This window comes from Chiloscyllium plagiosum, unplaced genomic scaffold (assembly GCF_037043375.1).
Source record: "Chiloscyllium plagiosum isolate Xiang-an unplaced genomic scaffold, Cpla_swu_hap1 HiC_scaffold_17, whole genome shotgun sequence".
NCBI classification, from domain to species: Eukaryota; Metazoa; Chordata; class Chondrichthyes; order Orectolobiformes; family Hemiscylliidae; genus Chiloscyllium; species Chiloscyllium plagiosum.
Window position 1 is genome coordinate 24,515,693 of NW_028270155.1, and position 21,861 is coordinate 24,537,553.

General features: G+C 39.1%; 1 protein-coding gene across 1 annotated transcript in view; it reads right to left on the reverse strand.

Moving 5' to 3' along the window:
• cdh13 (cadherin 13, H-cadherin (heart)) overlaps positions 1-21,861 on the reverse strand; it is a 1,096,178-nt gene that overhangs the window by 662,756 nt on the left and 411,561 nt on the right. The window contains exon 4 of the mRNA XM_043706651.2: positions 15,780-15,896. Coding sequence (XP_043562586.2) covers positions 15,780-15,896 — 117 coding nt within the window. The remainder of the gene's footprint in view (positions 1-15,779; positions 15,897-21,861) is intronic.

A 21,861-nucleotide genomic window follows, 5' to 3' on the forward strand; every position in this document is an offset into this window, starting at 1 on the left:
GGAAATGTAGACAGAGTCATCTTTTCTCGTATCTTTTCCAGACTCAAGAAATGTTGCTGCATTTTATTTAAATTGGGAAGGCCACAGAACCAGTTTCAAATTGAATGCATTCACCCCACTAATCATATGTGCTAAGTCTCTGTCTTTTCCCTTCAGGTCACAGTTCTGCTCATTCAGCTTTGAGGTTATGTGTGTACGTATGTAAGGAAGCAAAGTTAAGCAACCGTGTATTCTAATGACAATTCACTGCACACTTCATTCCTTGATTTAGGGAAGGTTTCAGGCATCAGACCCTAAAAATCTTTTCTGGACCTTCCCTCGACTTAACCACCTCAATCAGTATGGAGGATTATTTCACCAGAGGCAACATTGTTTAAATCCTTACAAGACAAAGTCAAACGATGCTGAAGGGTTCTTCCTCGAATTGAGTTTACAATATTAGCAACAGTCATTATGTGAGACAATTCCATAACTTTATTTGCTCATGCTTACTGGTGGATTTTAAAATGGTAATTGAGAAAAGAGGGGAAATCAGGATAATCGATTTCTGCAAAATGCAACAAAACTTTTCAGAAGCAGAAGTCACGCAGTGGAATGATAATTGACATGTGTGTGGTAAGGGAACATACTCAGGTGGTGACATTGACTGTCAGGGATTGTAACTGGCCAGTCAATCATGATTTACATGTTCAAGAGCATAGAGGGTGCAAAACATTGGCTGTGGACTAACCAAGTCTGTAAGCTCAAACAGATTTCATCCTTGAGTCTTAAAAGGCATTGCTAATGGGATCATAGATATGCCCATGTTAATTTTCCAATATTTCCTCAATTCAAGAAAAAAATTCATTGCACTGAAAACCTTTCTACTCAAGAATGGAGGAATGCAGAAAATGGGAAACTATCACTTGACATCTGTTGTGGAGACAGTGTTAAAATAAATTATTGGATGGATTGCAGCTGCACACTCAACAAAAATGTAATGTAACCAGGAAGGGTCAGCATTGTTTCGTCAAAAGAAAGATATGTTGAACTAATTTATTGGAGTTCTTTGAAGGACAGGCACTATGGATAAAGGGGAACCTGTAGATGCGGTATACCAGTACTTCCAGAGGCATTTAATAGTTATGACAGGAAATAGAAATTCAAAGTAAAATGGGTAACATGGATAGATGATTTGCTGTGTGACCAAGAACAATAAGTATATCTTTTTATGTCTAATTAGCAAGAGGTGTGGATCAAAGATAGGTTTGAGGATTAATTAAATAATGAATAGCCAGGAACAATGGAGGTCCAAAAAGATTTTGGGGTCCATATATATCATTAAAATATTGTAATCAAGAACAATAATAACCAAAAGCATTATGAAAAAAAAAGTTGAGGATATTCAGCTTTAAAATTTAGTTTATAGTTTACAGTTCTGGTTACCACATTACAAAGTGTTCTTCGAAGGAGTGCAATGCAGATTCACCAGAATGTCATTCGGACATCAAGGGGTAGATTGTAAGGAGTGATGATATAAACATAGGCCCAATCTGTTGAATACCAAAATTTAAAGGTGAGTTGTTCAAGATTTGAAAATTATTTAAAGGGGAGATAGAGAGAAACTTCTCCAAATCTTTTCCAAAACTCAGAGAGAAACTTTATTCCATTGGTGGGAGAGTCTAGGACCAGGAAGCATTGAGCAGGATTTTCACTTAATATGGAGCGGGAACAAAGGCAGGTGGGCATGCAATTTTTCCTCAGCAACTGGTGTGTCAGTTAGGTGCCACCATCCCCTCTCCAATCAAACAATATTCCAGAAATCTAAATTGGCAGTGGAACATCTAATTAAGGTCAATTTAGGCCTTAAAAAAGGTCAACTAGAGCCAGGAACCAAAGCTCAACTTGAGGGCCTCCTTATGCTATAGTGGTATTGTCCCTACCCCGGACCAAGAGACCGAAGTTCATGTCCTACCTACTCCAGAGGTGTGCAATAACATCTCTGACCATTCTAATAACAAAATAGGCCAAATCCCAACTTGATTTTTTTCCCAGTTTGCTGTAAGTTCCCCAAGGTGATAGAGTACAGTAGTTATCTGAAAGTGGTCTCCCAGCAGCAGATCAGGAAGCCAGCTCTCCAGAAAGATTCTGAAGATCCATCTGTCTATATGGCCACAACTATGGCTGGAGGACACATTGTGAAAGAAAGAGTTTCCCCTCCACAAAGGTGGTCTGACAACTGCAATCACTGAAAACGGCCTCCCTTTCTTTGCCTTACTTGACTTTGTGAACCTACACCTAGACTATAATGAGCAGCCTTGGTCTCCCTACTTGGGGAAGAATATTCTATCTATGGAAGAAGTGCAATGAACCAGACTGCTTCCTGCAATGCCAGGACTGACATGTGAAGAATCTCTGGATTTTTTAGACTATACTCACTAGACTTTAGAAGAATGAGGGTTGGGGTGGAGGAATGTGGGGGGCAAGGCAGAGAATTTCATAAAACGAATACGATTTTAACAGGCCTGGACAGGGTAAACTGAAGAAAGATGTTCCGCTTGACCAGCAAGTTCAGAATCAGAGTCCCAGTCTAAGATATGGGATTTAGAAGTGAGATATCTTCAGCCAGTGAGTGGTGAACCTGTGGAATTGTCTGCCATAGAAAGTGCCTAGGCTAAAACAATTGATGTTTTCAAGAAGAGTTTGATATATTTAAGGTTAAAGTATTCAAAGGGTATATGCAGGAAGGGGGGAAAACATGGTACTGAATTGGATGATCAGCCATGATCATATTGAATGGCAGAGCAGGCTTGAAGGGCCAAATGGCCTCCTCCTGCTCCTATTTTCTATGTGCTTATGTTGCAACCAATTCTGTTCTGGAGTATGTTCTGTCAGTCACCCAGCTTCAAGAACCCGTCCACAATCCATAATTGCAGAAAAGCATGACCTATGGCCACTAATTGGTCAGTCGAGGCAAATGAATGTGGATTTACTTTTTGTGACCCAGCATATGATCGTGACCTGCATTTGACCCCTGCCATCCGGGTCCAAAGTCAAAATCTAGAAATCTTTAACTTGACTCTGACTTTCCAGCATCTGGAGTCCTCACTTTCTCCTAATTACCATAATGTCAGTACAGCCATTCAGAAAACAAGGTAAAAATGCATCTGCATGTAAAGAATGGCACAAAAACTCTCTACAAAAAGCTTAACTAATAATTTTAACGAAGTTCAATAGATTTTTGTGAGACAAAGTTGGTCGAATTAAAATTTGTATCAGTCAAAATGTCATTCAATGATTGAATATGTTCAAAGGACTGCATGTTTCTCAATCCAGTGATCCAGTGTTGCATTCCATTATTCCACAAACTTCTGTATAATAATGTTTTTCTTGCTGACTGATCTGAATCTCTTTTTTCTCTCCAGTGTTACAATGAATATCAACCATAACTCTGAATCGTCAGTCACTATGTGTCAACATTATTGAATTCCTTCACAATTTTAAACTTTGTTATCAAATTTGTCCTTAATTTCCACAGTGTTTTTCCAAACAGTGCGAGTTTTCTTATCAATCTCTATTGTAATCTATTACTTCAATATAATATATTTAGTGTGGAGATGAACATTGCACATTAAATATTAATAGTTTGAGGAATGAAGGATGTCAGTTAAATTGAAAAATCGGAGAAGCTGAGATTGCTCCCACAAAGAATAGAAGGCTAGGCTTTAACGGAGACACCAAAAATTAAGAAGGCTCTAAACAGATTAGATAGTGTGAAACTGCTCTCAGTGCAAGGTTGTTTAAGAACCAAGGGATACTTATTTAAAATGATTAATAAAACAACCAATGCCAATTCGAGAAAAAAATATTTTGCACTGGAATACACTGCCTAAGCATTTAATGGAGACCTGCAATAGTATTTTTAAAAAATGATTTAGTAATGCCCTTGAAAAGAAAAAAATGCAAGGCTATGGAGAAAGGGGAGCAGAATGGACAAACAGATTTACTCTTGCAGAAAGCCTTCACAGATAGTAGTCATGATTTGGAGATGCCGGTGTTGGACTAGGGTATGCAATGTTAAAAACCACACAACACCAGGTTATAGTCCAAAAGGTTTAATTGGAAGCATTAGCTTTCGGAGTGCTGCTCCTTCACCACCTGATGAAGGAGTGACACTCCGAAAGCTAGTGTGCTTCCAATTAAACCTGGCGGACTATAACCTGGTGTTGTGTGGTTTTTAACTTCACAAATAGGATGGAGTGAAGGTCCTTTTTCATGTTGTTATCATGTTTTATCTCTGTAATCCAACTATGGTTGTCTTTGAGTATTATATAGTTTTTTTAAGGCTTGAAATTCAGCAATTGTCTGAATGTATAATGTCTTTCAGGAATTATGTTGTTTAATGATCTAATGAGTCAAACAATTAGAAAGGAATCTGCTTTTGAAGGGTAATTTGTTCATTGTTGTATCTACCAGCAGGTGTTAGGAAGAGTGCTGTCCTCTTTTGTTCTGGAGTCTCTAACTATTGCCAATCCACAATCAGTCAGCCTAGCTGTTACTATGGTTGTTAATGAGATGTGGCAACGACTCTACACAAACTCGCTAAAGTGAGCTTGCTCTATGGAAGGGTTTTATTCTTAATGTCATGTTATGTCTTCGAATCTGCATAGATAGAAACATTCTGTCTGAGCATCACAAGGGTCTCAAGCAAAACGACCATATTACATTATGAGTAAGACTATGAATAGGAATCGTTCATCGCACAAAATACCTTTAATTTGTTTTTAATGAGCAATCCCACACAGGGAATTAACAATGTTTGTTATTTCTACAAACAGAACGGATGCTCTTTTGATGCTTGTTCACATTAAGGTATTTAAGCAGGTCAGTTGACCTCACCTGAGTAAAAGGTCTGCCCAGCATGAAAAAAAGAAATCTTAATTAATATTCTTTCCTTCTCTTTATTTCAGCTGTCCTTCCATCTGGGCTTTCAGGACTTGAAGTCATAACAAAATTGAGCAATAGCAGGAATAAGATATCAGTCTTTTGATTTAGCCCAGAATGCCCATCATGTCTAGCTCAGTTGGTTAGCGTGTGGTGCAGACTGATACCAACAGCCTAGATCAAATCCCTGCATAGCTTTTGTAGTTCATGGAGACCTGCCTCTTTACTCTGCCCCACCTTAAATATGAACTGTAATCCTAAAGCAATCTAACCAATTGTGTCTCTCCCTCTAATGGAGAGCAATGTCTACAGTCTTTTATGGACAGTTGCTAATTACCCATTAACTAAGGACCTTTGTAATAGTGTAATGAGTAAATTGCCTGAAGATCAGGTATAGGATATAAAAGCTAAGTGTTTTCTGTTAGGGAAACTGCTATTAATTATTTGCTCTGCTTTTCATTAGACTTAACAAAATGAATATTTGAGAACATAGTCTAGCACGTAATGTAGGACTATTAAAATCTCCACCAAAGCAATGTGCCTGCTAAAACAGAACGGAATTATGGAACATTTATTTAACCAATATACATGAGGTCTATGTCACTCTTTGAAACACATACCATGCAAATAAAGGGCATTTATTACATCGATGAGATTTGGTAGTGGTCTTATAGAATAACATATCATGTGAAGACTTATTCACAAGGATTATATCTCAAATTTTTTGTTGTGTTAAAAAATTTGTGACTATGAAATTTACCAGAGTTCACAACTGAGATCTTCACAGTAAGTGTATTTTAATTTCAAGAGTATTTTAATTTTACCACATAAACACAGTGGCTACAAGAGCAGGTCAGAGACAGCAGTGATTCAAGAAGGCAGCTCACCACCACCTTCTCAAACGGGTATGGGCTGTCAATGCTGGCCCACCAGTGACACCCAAGTCCCACAAATGAAGTAAAAAAAAGTGAAGCTTCTAAAAATGAGCCCCAATGTGTCCTTTATCATTTTAATAACAGCAATCTCTTTAATTTCTCTGAATGAGAATTATTCTGAGAATTCACCTAAATTTAATGAGGTAGTCTTAAATTCAGGACCCAGAAAACATGAGACAAAATTCTAATTCATGACTACAGCACGGAAGGCCATACAGTCCATGACATTTGTGCTTACCTTCTCATCTGCTACCTCACTTTCTGCCTTTAGATTTAAGACTTCTATGGCTTTAGATAGTTTAATTTATCTCATACGATGCAATTACCCTAACTACCTCATGTTTTCTTTTCAGGAGAGTATGCATTCATGATCTCCATAATTTTTATTAGCGCCAGAAATTAAAATGAGAAACCTTTCAAATATTATTAACTGTGATTCACTTTGTAAAATGTAGGACTTGTATTGCATGTTTGAAGATCTTTATTCTGGAAGAAAGCCACAAAAGAAGCCAGTGTCACATGAGGTGGTTTCCCAATATGCACCTACAAGCCAGTTGTTCTGAACTTTGGAGAATGTAAACTGAACCCCTGAACGGTTGTTTTCAAATAAAATTTCAACTTTCTCACCTTACTTTTGAATACCTGGTGTATTGGAGACATTAATCCTTCATAATTTCTCATATCTACTCACATGCCACCCCTCTTTCCTTTGACGGAGCCTGGAAAGAACTCTCTCTCCAAATAATACTGTAGTCTCAAATTCTGAGTTATCTAGTCTTTGGCCTTGAATACATTATGATATTTCAGTGGCTACTGACTCATTAAATCCCATTCCCTCCACCATTTGTGCTGTCCTTGACAATTGGAACAATTTCCCCTTGCCACCTTTATGAGTCACATGACCAATCCCTCCAGGCCATGGGACTTCAGATGCAAACACTTTGGAGAATAATTTATGCATTCAATTCCATCTCTGAGACACCACATAAAGCAGTAAGGAATGGTGCACTCTATCACTTAAACACCCCACTATTCAATGATGATCCCTGAAGCAAATAAGACACTTGGCTTCTCTATTCCACCAATATTAAGTTCTTAAAACAACCTGTGCTGCCTCATTCACATGCTCCTCCAACAACTCCAATCACCTCATGAATTTCTTTGTTTCAAAAACAAAACTATCTAATCAGCTGCCTCTACTGCTTCCTGCTATTCCCTTAACCCAGCCAGACCAACATGCCCTCCAGTTCTCTTCGTCTTAACCTTGATTAGAAAGTTTCCTCCATCCCCACTGTCTAAGTTAATCTTGTCCCTGAGAAATACCCCATGTTCCTGAAACCCCATTCTGACAAACCTGTTGTCCTGGCTCCTACTTTACATGCGCATTATTAACAGGTCTTTCTCCTCAGGCACTACTTCCCTCTTCTTCAAATCTGTCATCGATCAAGGATAAAATTAATTAATCCTCGATCCCTTTAAACTTATAACTAGTGACGTCTCTTGATCCACCCATTTCTCTTCGTTGTCTTTGAACATACTAAATTTTTCCAAATCCATGTCCATCCTTCCTGTAATTCCTTGCTTGAATTCTTCCAGTCACGTTTGCTCCATCAAAATATGAATTTAACTCTTGTCAAAGTCACAAATGTTATCTCATATAACTGCAACCAAGATAAACATTCCTTCCTCGCCATTCCAAACCTGTCTGTTGCCTTTAATGTGGTTACCACATAAATATGCATCGTCACCTCCCCATCTCTTATCCAGCTAGATGGAAGCAAACTTGTGTGTGATTTCATTCATGTGTATCCTGTTTCAGCCAGAGAATCACTGACAGTGGCTTCTTGATCTGCTCCTGCACCATTACCTTCCACGTTCCCCAAGGAGCTTGGAGCTTGGACTGCACCCTCCACACAACCTCGTCCTTCCCCCTCCCCCCAACATTCTTCACCCACATGCTGCTTTTTCATGAATCCAGAATCATGTCAACTGTTCCCACCAGTGATGAGGTCTATGATGATGAAACATGACAAAACTCAACATTACTTGCTTAAACACAAAATTCAGTATGTAAGTCTTGCATTGAAAGATTTTAGCCAAAATTGTACAGAACAGCTTAAATGTTTACTAAACTAAATTTTGCAGGCACTGAACTCAAAACATATTTTGATTTGCAACATGGATAATGAACTCCTAATTTTTAATAGTTTATCATTGCAGACACTTGCATAATAAGGTTGATTGTTCTTAAGAATAAATCTTAGATTTGGCGTCATGTTGAATATTTACAAAAAATAAATGCCACAAGTGCAGAAGTGTATACAGTACTAAGTCTATGCATTTCTGGCTATTTATTAAAAGACATGCATTCACAGGATGTAAGCACCACTAGTCAGCATTTATTACCCACCTCTAATTTCCCCTGACAAGGTGGTGGAGAGTTACTGTTGCAGTCCCGGGTATTAGGCACACCCAGAATGATGTTAGGAAGGGAATTCCATGATTTTCAACCAGCAACAATGAATATACAGCAATGTAGTTCCAAGAAAGGACTGTGTATGGCTTGGAGGGAAACCTACAGGTGGAATAGCAAGGTGACTCACTGGTTAGCACTGCTGCTTCACAGCACCAGACACCCAGATTAAATTCCAGTCTTGTGTAACTGTGTAATGTTTGCACATTCTCCCTGTGTCTGCATTGCTTTCCTCTGGGTGCCCCAGTTTTCTCCCACATTCCAAAGATGTGCAGGCTAGGTAGATTGGCTATGGGAAATTGTCACAGGGGCTCACTGGGTTAACCAATGGAAATGCAGGGTTACGGGGATAGGGGAGGGGGTGGGTCTGAGTGGGATGTTCTTCGGAGGGTTGGTGTGGACTCAATGGCCTGCTTCCATACTGTAGAGATTTTATGTTGTGGGTGTATTCCCAATTAGATTGTATTTCTCTTTGATCATTGGGCAATGTGGCAGATAGACAAATCAACAATCACTTCAATCATGGAAAACTATGTAAACTTTACTTGTACTTTAAGGGACTTATTGCTTTGCAAGCATAATCATTTACTGAAGTATAAGTCCATCCACTCTCAGCAGAAAAGTTTTAAGAAAGTTTTTAAATGCAAATGATTTTCTATGAAGACAATGATTTTCTCTTCCTTTTAATGTTTCCACAATTGTGCTGCCTCCCATTTTCTAACGTGTTATAATGTGCAGGATTTAGGTCTGTTGTGAACCAGGCTAATACAAATTGTCTCATAAGACATGACTGACTCTGTTCCATGAAAATGAATGCATGCATTAAGCTGGCAATTCAATAATATCCACTCGCACTTGAACTTAAACAGGCAAAGAAATGTAAATAGTGGAAAAGTGCATTTCATTCTCATCTTTGTGAACGAACATTGTGCAAAGACTCCAAATTGCACTCCATGACAAAGCAACCAATAAAAGATTGGTTCAGCACTACTGTCTTTTGTAGTATCACAGAGTGGTGCAATCATTTTCCACTTTTCTGCCTAACCAGAACAAACTATAAGTAAATACAGCACAATCACATCAACACACAGTTCAAACACCAATCAAGTGGCAGGCAAATTACTTTTGTTCCATTTCATCTTCTCTTCAATGCAGCATTATTCGAAGGACAATAACACAAAATCCATCTTAGAAAGTGAGTTCTGCTATCCTTGAAGTGTAGCATTTTTCAATTGCTATGATTGCCCCTTTCCAGGCATTGTTTTGATACTATTTTATCAAGGAAGCCAAGGAGGAAAAATAATTCGCAAATATCACGATGGCTTTTATACAAAATGGAATTGGAACTGCTACACTGATCATTCCTAACTTTACCACAATCATATGAGGTTCTGATTAAACAGAAGATATTATTTGAGACAGATTGCAAAGTGTGAGCAGATTTTCGATAGAGGTGAATCTTAGGCAGTTTCTCTAATGAGCAGTCAATTTCACTTCTCCATGTGGGCGATAGGTTGAAAATCTATCTGATTATTACAGCATTAATCTGCTTTTGCATCTATCGTGTTCAAACAATTGAAAATAACAGCTCAGTCTCACAATTGGCAAGAGGATAGCCCAATGTAAAATCAAATGTTAGGATCTTTTGCTCCATATAACTAAACAGGCAATTTGCACAGATTTAGCAGACCACTGGTAGGCAATGTCAGAGAGTTTACAATTGACCTCTGTCTCTCTGTTCACTGTTCCCGATTACTGCACAATGAGCTCTGCAAAGGCATGGTTCGGTGCCCAGACGTTTGTAGCGGAGATTTCCTCTGTGCATTACATACAAGATAAGAAATGTATTCTTTATAAATCAGTTTACAAAGTTGTTGCACAAACATGTTATTTTCCCCTCCTCAAGGACGCGATAAGCTCAGGCAATGATGTACATCTCACTTGAGTCAGCCTGCAGATAATGACACTCCATAGGCTGCTCACGTAAGATGTTGAAAGCACGTGGAATCGGACTCTAGCATTTAAGAATGGGGAGGGGAAACTGAATGCCCTTGACATGAAAATGGCATTTTACCAAGTGTTGCATAAAGGACCCCTAATAAAATTAGAGTCAATGGGAACTGGGGAAAATTCTCTTCGAGTCATTGCTAGTACAAGGGAAAATGGTTGTTCTTTTAGAAGTCAGTCATCTCAAATCCAAGGCATCTCCGTGGGAGTTCCTCAATATGGTCTAAGGCCCAAAAGTCTTCAGATGCTTCATCAATGGTCTTCCCTTCATCATTAGATCACAAAGGGGATAGTCACTGATGATTTCACAATGTTCAGCACCACCTGAGATTCCTCAGATACTCGAGCAGCCTCTGGCTAAATCGAGCAAAATGTAAACAATACCCAGGCTCGGAAAGTGCCTAGTAATTTTTTTGAAGTTCAATCATGGGATATGGTATATCTGGCTAAGCTAACACTTTTATTGCTCATTCTAATTGCCTATTTGCAGATACGAAACAACCACTTTGCTCGGGGTCTGGAGTCACCAGTGCCAGACCAGGTAAAAAGGACCGATTTCTTTCCCTAAAGGACACTAGTGAACAAGGTGGCTTTTCTGACAATTGACAATGGTTTCATGGTCATCAGTGTATCCTTAATCCCAGATTTTTATTGAATTCAAATTCCAACATCTGCTATGGCAGGATTTGAACCCAGGGTCCCAAGTGTCAGTGTCATATCCAACAAGTGAGAATCTAGCCATCATCCTTCAACATTTATTGGCACTGCCATGGCTGAATTGTCCATTATCAACAGCTTGGGAGTTAACACTGAGCAGAAACTGGACTACCCATATAAAGATTGCAGCTGCAACAGCAGGTATGAGATTTGGAATCCAACAGTGAGTAATTCTCCTCCTCACTCCCCAAATGCATGTCCATTTCTACAAGGCCCAAGTCAGGAGTGTTCTGAAATGATCTTCCTTTGTCTGGATGAGTGCAACCCTAAAAAAACACTCAAGAAGCGTGACACCATCCAGGATAAAGAAGTCTGCTTCACTGGCAACACGTCTATAAACATCCATTCCCTCCACTACTGACATATAATATCAATAGTATGTATCATCTACAAGATGCACTGCAGAGATCCACCCAGGCTCCTTAGAAAACAGCTCCATCCTGACTTGGAAATAAAATGCCATTACTTCACTGTCATGGGGTCAAATTCCTAGAGCTCACTTCTAGCCCTTGTGGGTTTACTTACACCAAATGAACTGCAGCAGTTTGAGAAGCCAACAGACCAATGCCTCCTCAAGAAAATTTAGGAATGGGCAATAAATACCAGTCTAGCCAGCAAAACCCAGATCTCCTCAATGAATGAAAAGATAGGTAGAAATTGGGTGGAAACACTGACAAAAATATCATTAACATGTGACAAGCGAACATTGCAATGTGGTGCATATGCATCAATGAATTCACTAACATTTGTTGACACATTATTCCTCTGATAATCCCCGATTATTTGAGTATCTGTGTTCAGCTACATTGGCTCCATTCCATCATTCATTCCCTCTACTGTTTTGTATCCCCTGATGATATCATCACTTTGAATCAAAGGAAGTCAAATCAAAAATCTCACTGAAGTTTTCGAGGAGCAAATCAACTCAGGTCATCATGTACATAAATCTCATTGTTGGTACAGATAATCAAAAAGGTGAATGGAATATTGTCTTTCTGCCAAGAAGGTTGGAGTTCTTTTTAAAGGAGAAAATGATGCTTCCATTGCACAACCTGTGCTCAGAGAAATCTGCTTTACTGCTTTCACCTTTGGCTACCTAGCCTCGGGAAACGTACACAGTAATTCCCTTTGCAGGGTGAGGCATAAATCCAGAACGATACCAGGGCTGAAATTATGAAAGCATGTTTCATAGCCTGTTTCTCTTCTGTTTGTTTTCAATGATAATCTTTGAGATATTTGGACTAATAAAGGGATTTGATAGAGTAGACACAGATAAATAGAGTGATGATATCGATCATTGCTGTATTCTATGAGATCTAACCTTGCTAATCAGTCTCCCAGGGGGAACCTTGTCGAACACCTTACTGAGTGGTCTCCTTCCTATCAGAGAGAAGTTGTGAAACTTGAAAGAGTTCAGAAAAGATTTACAAGGATGTTGCCAGGGTTGGAGGATTTGAGCTATAGGGAGAGGTTGAACAGGCTGGGGCTGTTTTCCCTGGAGCGTCAGAGGCTGAGGGGTGACCGTATAGAGGTTTACAAAATTTTGAGGGGCATAGTTCGGGTAAATATGCAAAGTCTTTTCCCTGGGGTCGGGGAGTCCAGAACTAGAGGGCATAGGTTTAGGGTAAGAGGGGAAAGATATAAAAGAGACCTATGGGGCAACTTTTTCACAAAGAGGGTGGTACGTGTATGGAATGAGCTGCCAGGGAAATGGTGGAGAATGGTACAATTGCAATATTTAAGAGGCATTTGGATGGGTATATGAATAGGAAGGGATTGGAGGGATATGGGCAAGGTGCTGGCAGGCGGGACTGGATTAGGTTAGGATATCTGGTCAGCATGGATGGGTTGGACCGAAGGGACTGTTTCCATGCTGTACATCTCTATGATTCTATGACTCTATGACTCTATCTAACTGGATGACACACAGGCTCAAAGGACTGAATGACCTACCCCTCTTGCCTGTGTCATGACCTCAAACCCTCCTCAAAACCCATCACATTCACTAGTTCTGTTCTTTTACCCTTCATCATTTTGATGTGTATCTTTTCAGTATTCTGGCGAAGTGCTTTAGAATGTTATTCTTGTATTAAAGGTTCTATATAAATGCACATTGTAAATTGGTTTGTAAACTGATCTATTTCGGTAAGTACTGAAGTATGTCAGCAGCTTTGATAATGCATTTCTTTCTTCTAAAATCACACACCATCTGCTGTGTAAATAAAATGCTGAATTAAGCAAATGCATAAATTGCAGGAGCAGTGTTTTGTCTGTAAACTCTGGTTTTATGCAAAACGTGTATCGAGATCTCAAAAAGACTGAGTGAGAGTCTGAGCAGTGAATGGAAAAAACAGCATGATTAAACAGCACATGTAGTAATTTAGGAGAGGTTTTAAAAGGATTATGGCTTTGTCGGAAACAGAGTAAGTCAAAAATAATCTTCCCTCACAGGTATTCCATGAAATGCATACGAACTAAATAACGCAATCCAGATTAAAACAAATTTGTGGTCAATGCAATAAGACATATAATCAGTGGTTCTAAACATATAACATAGCAGACATCTGTGAAGCTGAATTTTCTGGATTATTGGATATATTTATACTTTTGGTGACTGGCAGTAAACTTAGTATTGTGGATGATCCACTTGTTATGTTCACAGGTTCAATTTATTTTCTGTTGACTTAACTTAGGTGGGTTGTATAAAAGGTGGCATTATTTCAGGCCATACTTAGTGACCTGTGCTGAAATGATACATTTAGTCCATTAGGTAACACTGTTGACTGCTGGGTATGCTATTCCTGCTTGTGATCTCATAAAATGATCAAGTTAAATATACAGCTCATCATGCGATTTAAATTTTCATAAACACGTTTGTTTTTACAGATACAAATGACCGAGCTACTTTGGTCCAATATGTAAAATTCCTTATGTTTAAGGAGTTTAAGGAGAGACAAAGGAGACCCTAGTTTTGCCATTTATTGGGAGCACAAGAAGATGCACAACTTAAAACATATGATGGAAATACATAACTAGTGAGTGGATTTAGCAGACTGGTTTGGCCCTAGCTTGAAATCAAAATCAGCTATTTTATTGAAAATATTTATTGAAAATAGCTGAACGAACACCCATTTCAGATCTCTCTGCTCAACATTGAACACCGTCAGCCATTTTCCACATTCCCCTCTTCGAAATAGAAAATGAGAGCTACGCCAGTGTCTATGGCACTAACTTTCATCTGCAACAGGCACAAGCTCTGGAGAACATAACAAGTTTAGATGACAGCGATAACAGTAAAGTGGCAGGAGTGGCACCTTGAGCTGCTCCATCAAGCATTACAATCATGGCTGATCTTCTAGTTTAACTCCTTTTTCTTGCTCACTCCCCATTAACCTTGACTTCTTAAGTGATAACAATCTGGCTCAGTCATAATTACATTCGGTGATGGAACATCAATGAGAATCCCAAAGACTCACCCAACCTTTGGGTGAAGAAAATTCCTTCGTCTCAGTCCTAGATGATTGGCCCCCTTTTTTAAACATTACATAAAATATACTTTACTCATAAATGTGTGACAGTGCATTGTACAACAGGTTGACAGATCAGTTCTTTTTAATACAGCACCTGAACTCTTTCGCTACACCTGCTATTACAGGTTATATTTATGATGTACAATTATTTTTCATGTCAAACAATCTCTCATGCAGACAGTCCGAGTGCTTTTACACAGTTCCTGTTTCCTGGGGATGTGATGGAACATGGCTCAATGCATTCCAGGTTGAGCTTTTGCTGTGGCTGTCCCAAGATATAGTGCTCCCATCAGGATATGGTTCTGAACATTAGACTGTGACAGTCGACAGTACTTGGTCACTGAATGATCGGTCCTTAACCTGAGACTGAACTCTTGCATTCCAGATTCCCCAGTCAATTGAAATAATCTCTGTATCTGTTGTTGTGGTTCTGTTCGCTGAGCCGGGAATTTGTGTTGCAGACGTTTTGTCCCCTGTCTAGGTGACATCCTCAGTGCTTGGGAGCCTTCTGTGAAGCGCTTCTGTGATCTTTCCTCCAACCTTTGTGGTACAGATTCAATCAATAAGCACATCGACCTGGACCAAATATACCGACCACTGCAACGAACAGCTGGAACTGACAACCGGAAGCAGCAGATTCAAACCACTACAAATGCCGGAGGAAAGATCACAGAAGCACTTCACATGAGGCTCCCAAGCACTGAGGATGTCACCTAAACAGGGGATTAAACGTCTGCAACACAAATTCCCGGCTCGGCGAACAGAACCACAACAACGAGCACCCGAGCTACAAATCTTCTCACAAACTTTGAATCTCTGCATCTACCATGTCTAGCCCCTTTAAAATCTGGCATGTTGCAGTTAGATTATCTCTTATTCTTCTAAGCCCTAGAGAGTATAGACCTACTATCCTCAGCCAGTTTACACTTGGGTTAGACAAAGGCTTCCCACATGCAGCTTACTCCTTGGTGATGCAGAAGGATCAAGGTGATGTTTGTCAGTCTTATTGTGACAGCCTTTACTGCAAATTGAAACGTGCATAGGCTCAAGTGTGAACTATTTCCACCTCACAAATTCAAATTAGTTTAATGTAAACTAAATCTCCTTAAATTTAATTGAGCTGCCTACTCATGAAATGGATGGACAATTATCAATGTAAATCAGTGAAAACAAATCCATTCTCATAATCCTTACCCGTCCAATAACTTTTGGAAATGGTCCTCTTTGATTCTCAGGGAACGAAATGGGAGGAGCTATCAAAGCTCTTTTCCTTCTGTGGAGAGTGGAGATGTTTCCAATCTTCAGGCTCTCCTTCAAACAGAAAAAAAATCAAAAAAAGGGTTGTAGTGATTACATAGGTATAACAAGTTTCATTTTTTTCTGCATAAAAGAGTAATTTTTACCTCAGAAAATCAGGAATTTGAGAGAAAGTGGAGATAAAACAGTCAATAGCATAGAATGCAACACATTAAATCAAGTTCCATCCTTTTGTAAATATGTTTACCATTACACTAATTTTAAAGAGTTAAGCCTGGACATGGTGTCTGTAAGTAACAGGACATGCTGACAAGATTAGCAATGAATTATATGGGTTATTTAATGAGCGCAAAGGCTCATATTCAGCAGTGACTGGGTATTAAATTAATTATGCCTTTCACTTCAGTGAATGAGTTTCTAAAACATTAGTAACTCCAATATGTGGTATTGACAAAGTGCAGCAATCCCTTAACCCATTGTTGCATCGCAGAGATAACTAGTTAGGCACAAACAATACAAATGATTAACAAACAGAACTACCTTAAAAATTACTGTAACATTAGGCTTTGGAACAGGAAGACCATTTAGGCTTTGGGAAAAGAGTTAAGGGTTTGTCAAGATGACTTGAAGTGAATATAATTTACTTGCAGTTTTCTTTAAATTGTAATAGCAGTGCATAAAACTCTCTGTAACAACATGTCCTATACAATTTCAGTTTGTGAACCAATGCTACACTTCCGCAATACAATAACAACAAAATTTTGATCACGCATCCCTCAATCTTTTCTTAAAGCAACAGCATTTTAAAACCCACACTTGACACTACATAAACATTAATGAAGCAGTAACAGAGAACAGCAACTGTGATGAGATAAACTATGTTCATATTCCAAACTAAAACCCTACCCCAGAAATGAGAAAGATCTTAAACCTTAAAAGTGAAGTTGTCATTTAAGATACTGACTAACCTGTTGGCAGCAATCTGGGAAAATCAACCATGCCATTTCCTGCCCAGAAATTAATTAAAACCAGCCTAATTAAATTGTCTTCCCACTTTCAAATTCACAACCTCCAGAACAGGAGACTCCACTCTGTTTCTACCACCTGGCTAGTTTGCAAAACCTTGACAAGCTCGACCTTTCTAAAGCATTTACTTAACAAAACCAGTGCAAAAATAGTTCTGCCTGGTTACTGAATCATTTAACCCAAGCATGAAATATACTTAGATAGAAAATGAATATAGCAGATTGAAAAGAATTGAGAAATTAACTTGCACCTGCACTTTCTGTTTATGACCTCAAAACATCCAAATGCACCTCATGGCCAGTAAGATATCTCTAAAGTATAGCCGTCCTTGTAAACATCAAAAGCATTTTTTTGTGGCAAGATGTCACGAACAGCAAGGAGATGAATGACTATACGTTTTAGTGATGTTTGTGAAGGGATAAACATTGGAAAAGGCACCAGAATTCTCGAGGTCTTCTTGACAGAAATGTTTTTTTCATTTATTTGATGAGTCAGACAGGTGGTTGAGTAAAAGGTCTTATCTTAAAAATGGCATCTTTGATAAGTGTACTTCTGCCTTAGTACTGCTGCTTGATGATGCCAGTACAAATAATGTCCTTAAACCAGTGAGAAAAGCCTGCATTTACAATCTTCTGATTATTTGACCGTTAAACTATCTTTGGAAATAATGAAAAAGGCAACGCAATGACAAGTAGGTTTATTATTCATTTGTCCCAAATTAGGCACAGAGTGAATCGCCGAAGCAGAAATAATACAGTTATCAATGCATGTTAAAATTTCATTAATATGTTTCATTCAATGTTTGTACATAGCCAATATGCTATTGTGTTGTTAACCATGTAAAATGCTTTAGACAACAGCAGTTTGAGTGCACGAAGTAACAGACACAATTATTTGTTAAATTTTGATAATGACTTTAGACATGTTAATTGTAATTTTAATTACAACCTTTCACTTTAGTGTTAATTTTGCTTTTGTATTTGGGCTATTCTTACATTAAAATAGAAAGGTTATAAAATTAAAATATAATTGTTGCACAAATCTAAATATAGAACAAGGCTTACAAAAAAATACAATTTTGAAAGGACACAAAAAGTTGTACATTTCGGATGAGTTCACATGCACAGCTTATAGTGCACTAGGAAGAGTTAATTTTATTAAGCCCACAAAAGAACAGTATTGAATAATAAGGGAATATAGGTTTTATAGACATGGCAGTTAGGGCGTCTGTGAAGTCTATAGTGCAATTATGAGTTTTCTATCAAATTAATATTCTAAGAATGAACCGCGAATTGATGTTCTGTGAAAAAAAAATCTATTTTATTGTAATAGCAATAGCTCCTCTAATCACAAGATGAAAATAATGGTAAATTATTTCTTTTAATATCTAAAAATATATCCAATTGCATGCGCAGTTAACAAAAAGGTGAGTCAAAAGTTGTTTCTTAAAGAAAAGGGATTGAATTTAAGTGTATAAAAAAGGCCATCAAGCCTGTATAATTTCCTTGAGATGTCTGTAAGAGGAGAATGAATAAAAATTTTACCTATAAACTTTTTTTTTGTGGTGAAAATATGCTCATTTCATTTTCCATCTTTGCTAAAATAAGTGCATTGTTCACAAATTTATATTTATTTGTAGTCATCCCAATTTTTTTACCTCATATCTTTGATCGATTTCAATTCTATTCACATTATTAACCTCTATTCGAAACCTGATTACATCGCCTGTTATCATTTGCACATTTTCAAGCAATACAGGAAGTACCATTCAAATTTTATGATCGGGATAGGAAAAGGATGACCAGATTTGACTTCGTCAATTAGTCATAGAGATGTACAGCATGGAAACAGACCCTTCGGTCCAACCCGTCCATGCCGACCAGATATCCCAACCCAATCTGGTCCCACCTGCCAGCACCCGGCCCATATCCCTCCAAACCCTTCCTATTCATATACCCATCCAAATGCCTCATAAATGTTGCAATTGTACCAGCCTCCACCACTTCCTCTGGCAGCTCATTCCATGCACATACCACCCTCTGTGTGAAAAAGTTGTCCCTTAGGTCTCTTTTATATCTTTCCCCTCTCACCCTAAACCTATGCCCTCTAGTTTTGGACTCCCTGACCGCAGAGAAAAGACTTTGCCTATCTAGCCTATCCATGCCGCTCATAATTTTGTAAACCTCCATAAGGTCACCCCTCAGCCCCAGCCTGTTCAGCCGCTCCCTATAGCTCAAATCCTCCAACCCTGGCAACATCCTTGTAAATCTTTTCTGAACCCATTTGAGTTTTTCCGATAGGAAAGAGACCAGAATTGCACACAATATTCCAACAGTGGCCTAACCAGTGTCTTGTACAGCCATAGCATGACCTCCCAACTCCTGTACTCAATACTCTGACAAATAAAGGAAAGCATACCAAACGCCTTCTTCACTATCCTATCAACTTGCGACTCCACTTTCAAGGAGCTATGAACCTGCACTCCAAGGTCTCTTTGTTCAGCAACACTCCCTAGGACCTTACCATTAAGTGTATAAGTCCTGCTAAGATTTGCTTTCCCAAAATGCAGCACTTCGCATTATCTGAATTAAACTCCATCTGTCACTTCTCAGCCCATTGGCCCATCTGGTCAAGATTCTATTGTAATCTAAGGTAACCCTCTTCGCTGTCCACTACACCTCCAATTTTGGTGTAATCTGCAAACTTACTAACTGTACCTCTTATGCTCGCATCCAAATCATTTATGTAAATGACAAAAAGTAGACAACCCAGCACCGATCCTTGTGACACTCCACTGGTCACAAGCCTCCAGTCTGAAAAACAACCCTCCACCACCACCCTCTGTCTTCTACCTTTGAGCCAGTTCTGTATCCAAATAGCTAGTTTTCCCTACATTCCACGAGATCTAACCTTGCTAATCAGTCTCCCATGGGGAACCTTGTCGAACGTCTTACTGAAGTCCATATAGATCACATCTACCGCTCTGCTCTCATCAATCCTCTTTGTTACTTCCTCAAAAAATTCAATCAAGTTTATGAGACATGATTTCACACCCACAAAGCCATGTTGACTATGCCTAATCAGTCCTTGCCTTTCCAAATACATGTACATCCTGTCCCTCAGGATTCCCTCCAACAACTTGTCCACCACCGATGTCAGGCTCACTGGTCTATAATTCCCTGGCTTGTCCTTACCACCCTTCAGTGGCACCACATTAGCTAACATCCAATCTTCCGGCAACTCACCTTGCTGAGATACAAATATCTCAGCAAGAGGCCCAGCAATCACCTCTCTAGTTTCACACAGAGTTCTCGGGTACACCTGATCAGATCCTGGGGATTTATTCACCTTTACCCGTTTCAAGACATCCAGCACATCCTCCACTGTAATATGGAAATTTTACAAGATGTCACCATCTATTTCTCTATAGTCTATATCTTCCATATCCTTTTCCACAGTAAATACTGATGCAAAATACTCATTTAATATCTCCCCCATTTTCTGCAGCTCCACACAAAGGCCGCCTTGCTGATCTTTGAGGGGGCCTATTCTCTCCCTAGTTACCCTTTTGTCCTTAATGTATTTGTAAAAACTCTTCGGATTCTCCTTAATTCTATTTGCCAAAGCTATCTCATGTCCCCTTTTTGCCCTCCTGACTGCCCTCTTAAGAGTACTCCTACTTCCTTTATACTCTTCTAAGGATTCACTCAATCTATCCTGTGTATACCTTACATATGCTTCCTTCTTTTTCTTAACCAAACCCTCAATTTCTTTAATCATCCAGCATTCTCTATACCTACCAGTCTTTCCTTTCACCCTGACAGGAGTATACTTTCTCTGGATTCTCATAATCTCATTTCTGAAGGCCGTCCCTTTACCTGCGAACATCTGCCCCCAATCAGCTTTTGAAAATTCTTGCCTAATACCGTCAAAATTGGCCTTTCTCCGATTTAGAACTTCAACTTTTATATCTGGTCTATCCTTTACTATCATTATTTTAAATCTAATAGAATTATGGTCGCTGGCCCCAAGTGCTCCCCCACTGACACCTCAGTAAACGTGGGGCAGAATCTTGTAACTGTATCGTGACTTCTTTCTTTCAATCTAATAAGCTCCCTCAGAAGAAGATTCTTAAAAACTCAAAAGCCATTCATTGAAGCTCAATTGAAAAGTGGGTTTAAGTTGCAGGAAACTTTGTATAATAATTCCAAAAGAAAATTCATAGAAGTGGAAGACCACCCTTTTTGAGTGACACAATAGCATTTTAACATCAGGAAATAATCAAGCAAGCAGGTCTGAAATGGATGGCAAACCAAGCAGACCTTCTTATATGATGCTCAGGCAACATTATCATTAGAGTCTTGCCTGCATCTCCTCAGCTAGTGGTATATGCAAAACTGATGGAAAGTAAAAGCTGAATGAAAGGCAGAAAGACACCATTTATTAGATGCTAAGAGAATGCACTTTAGCAAGAGGGCAGTCTTGGGGGAACTTCTCTCAAGGAAAGGAAAGTTATTGGAGGGGCAGGTCTGGGTGGGATAAGGGAGTCCAACAGAGCAATTTTAACCACAATTGTTTGGGAAGAACGTGATGGTGTTGGAAACTGCATTCATTTTCAGCATCACCCATTTTCACACTGAGGCAGAAGATTGAGACCATGATTGTGTCACTCACCCCCTGACAGCTCCCCCCAGCACGCACATGCTGATATGATGCTGAGCTGGGCTGAGGAGTGGCAGATGGAGTTCAACCCTGTCAAGTGTGAGGTTGTCCATTTTGGAAGGACAAAAAGAATGCGGAATACAGGGTTAACGGTAGGGTTCTTAGTAAGGTGGAGGAGCAGAGGGATCTTGGGGTCTATGTTCATAGCTCTTTGAAAGTTGCCACTCAAGTGGATAGAACTTGTAAGAAGGCCTATGGTGTATTAGCGTTCATTAGCAGAGGGATTGAATTCAAGAGTCGTGAGGTGATGTTACAGCTGTACAGGACCTTG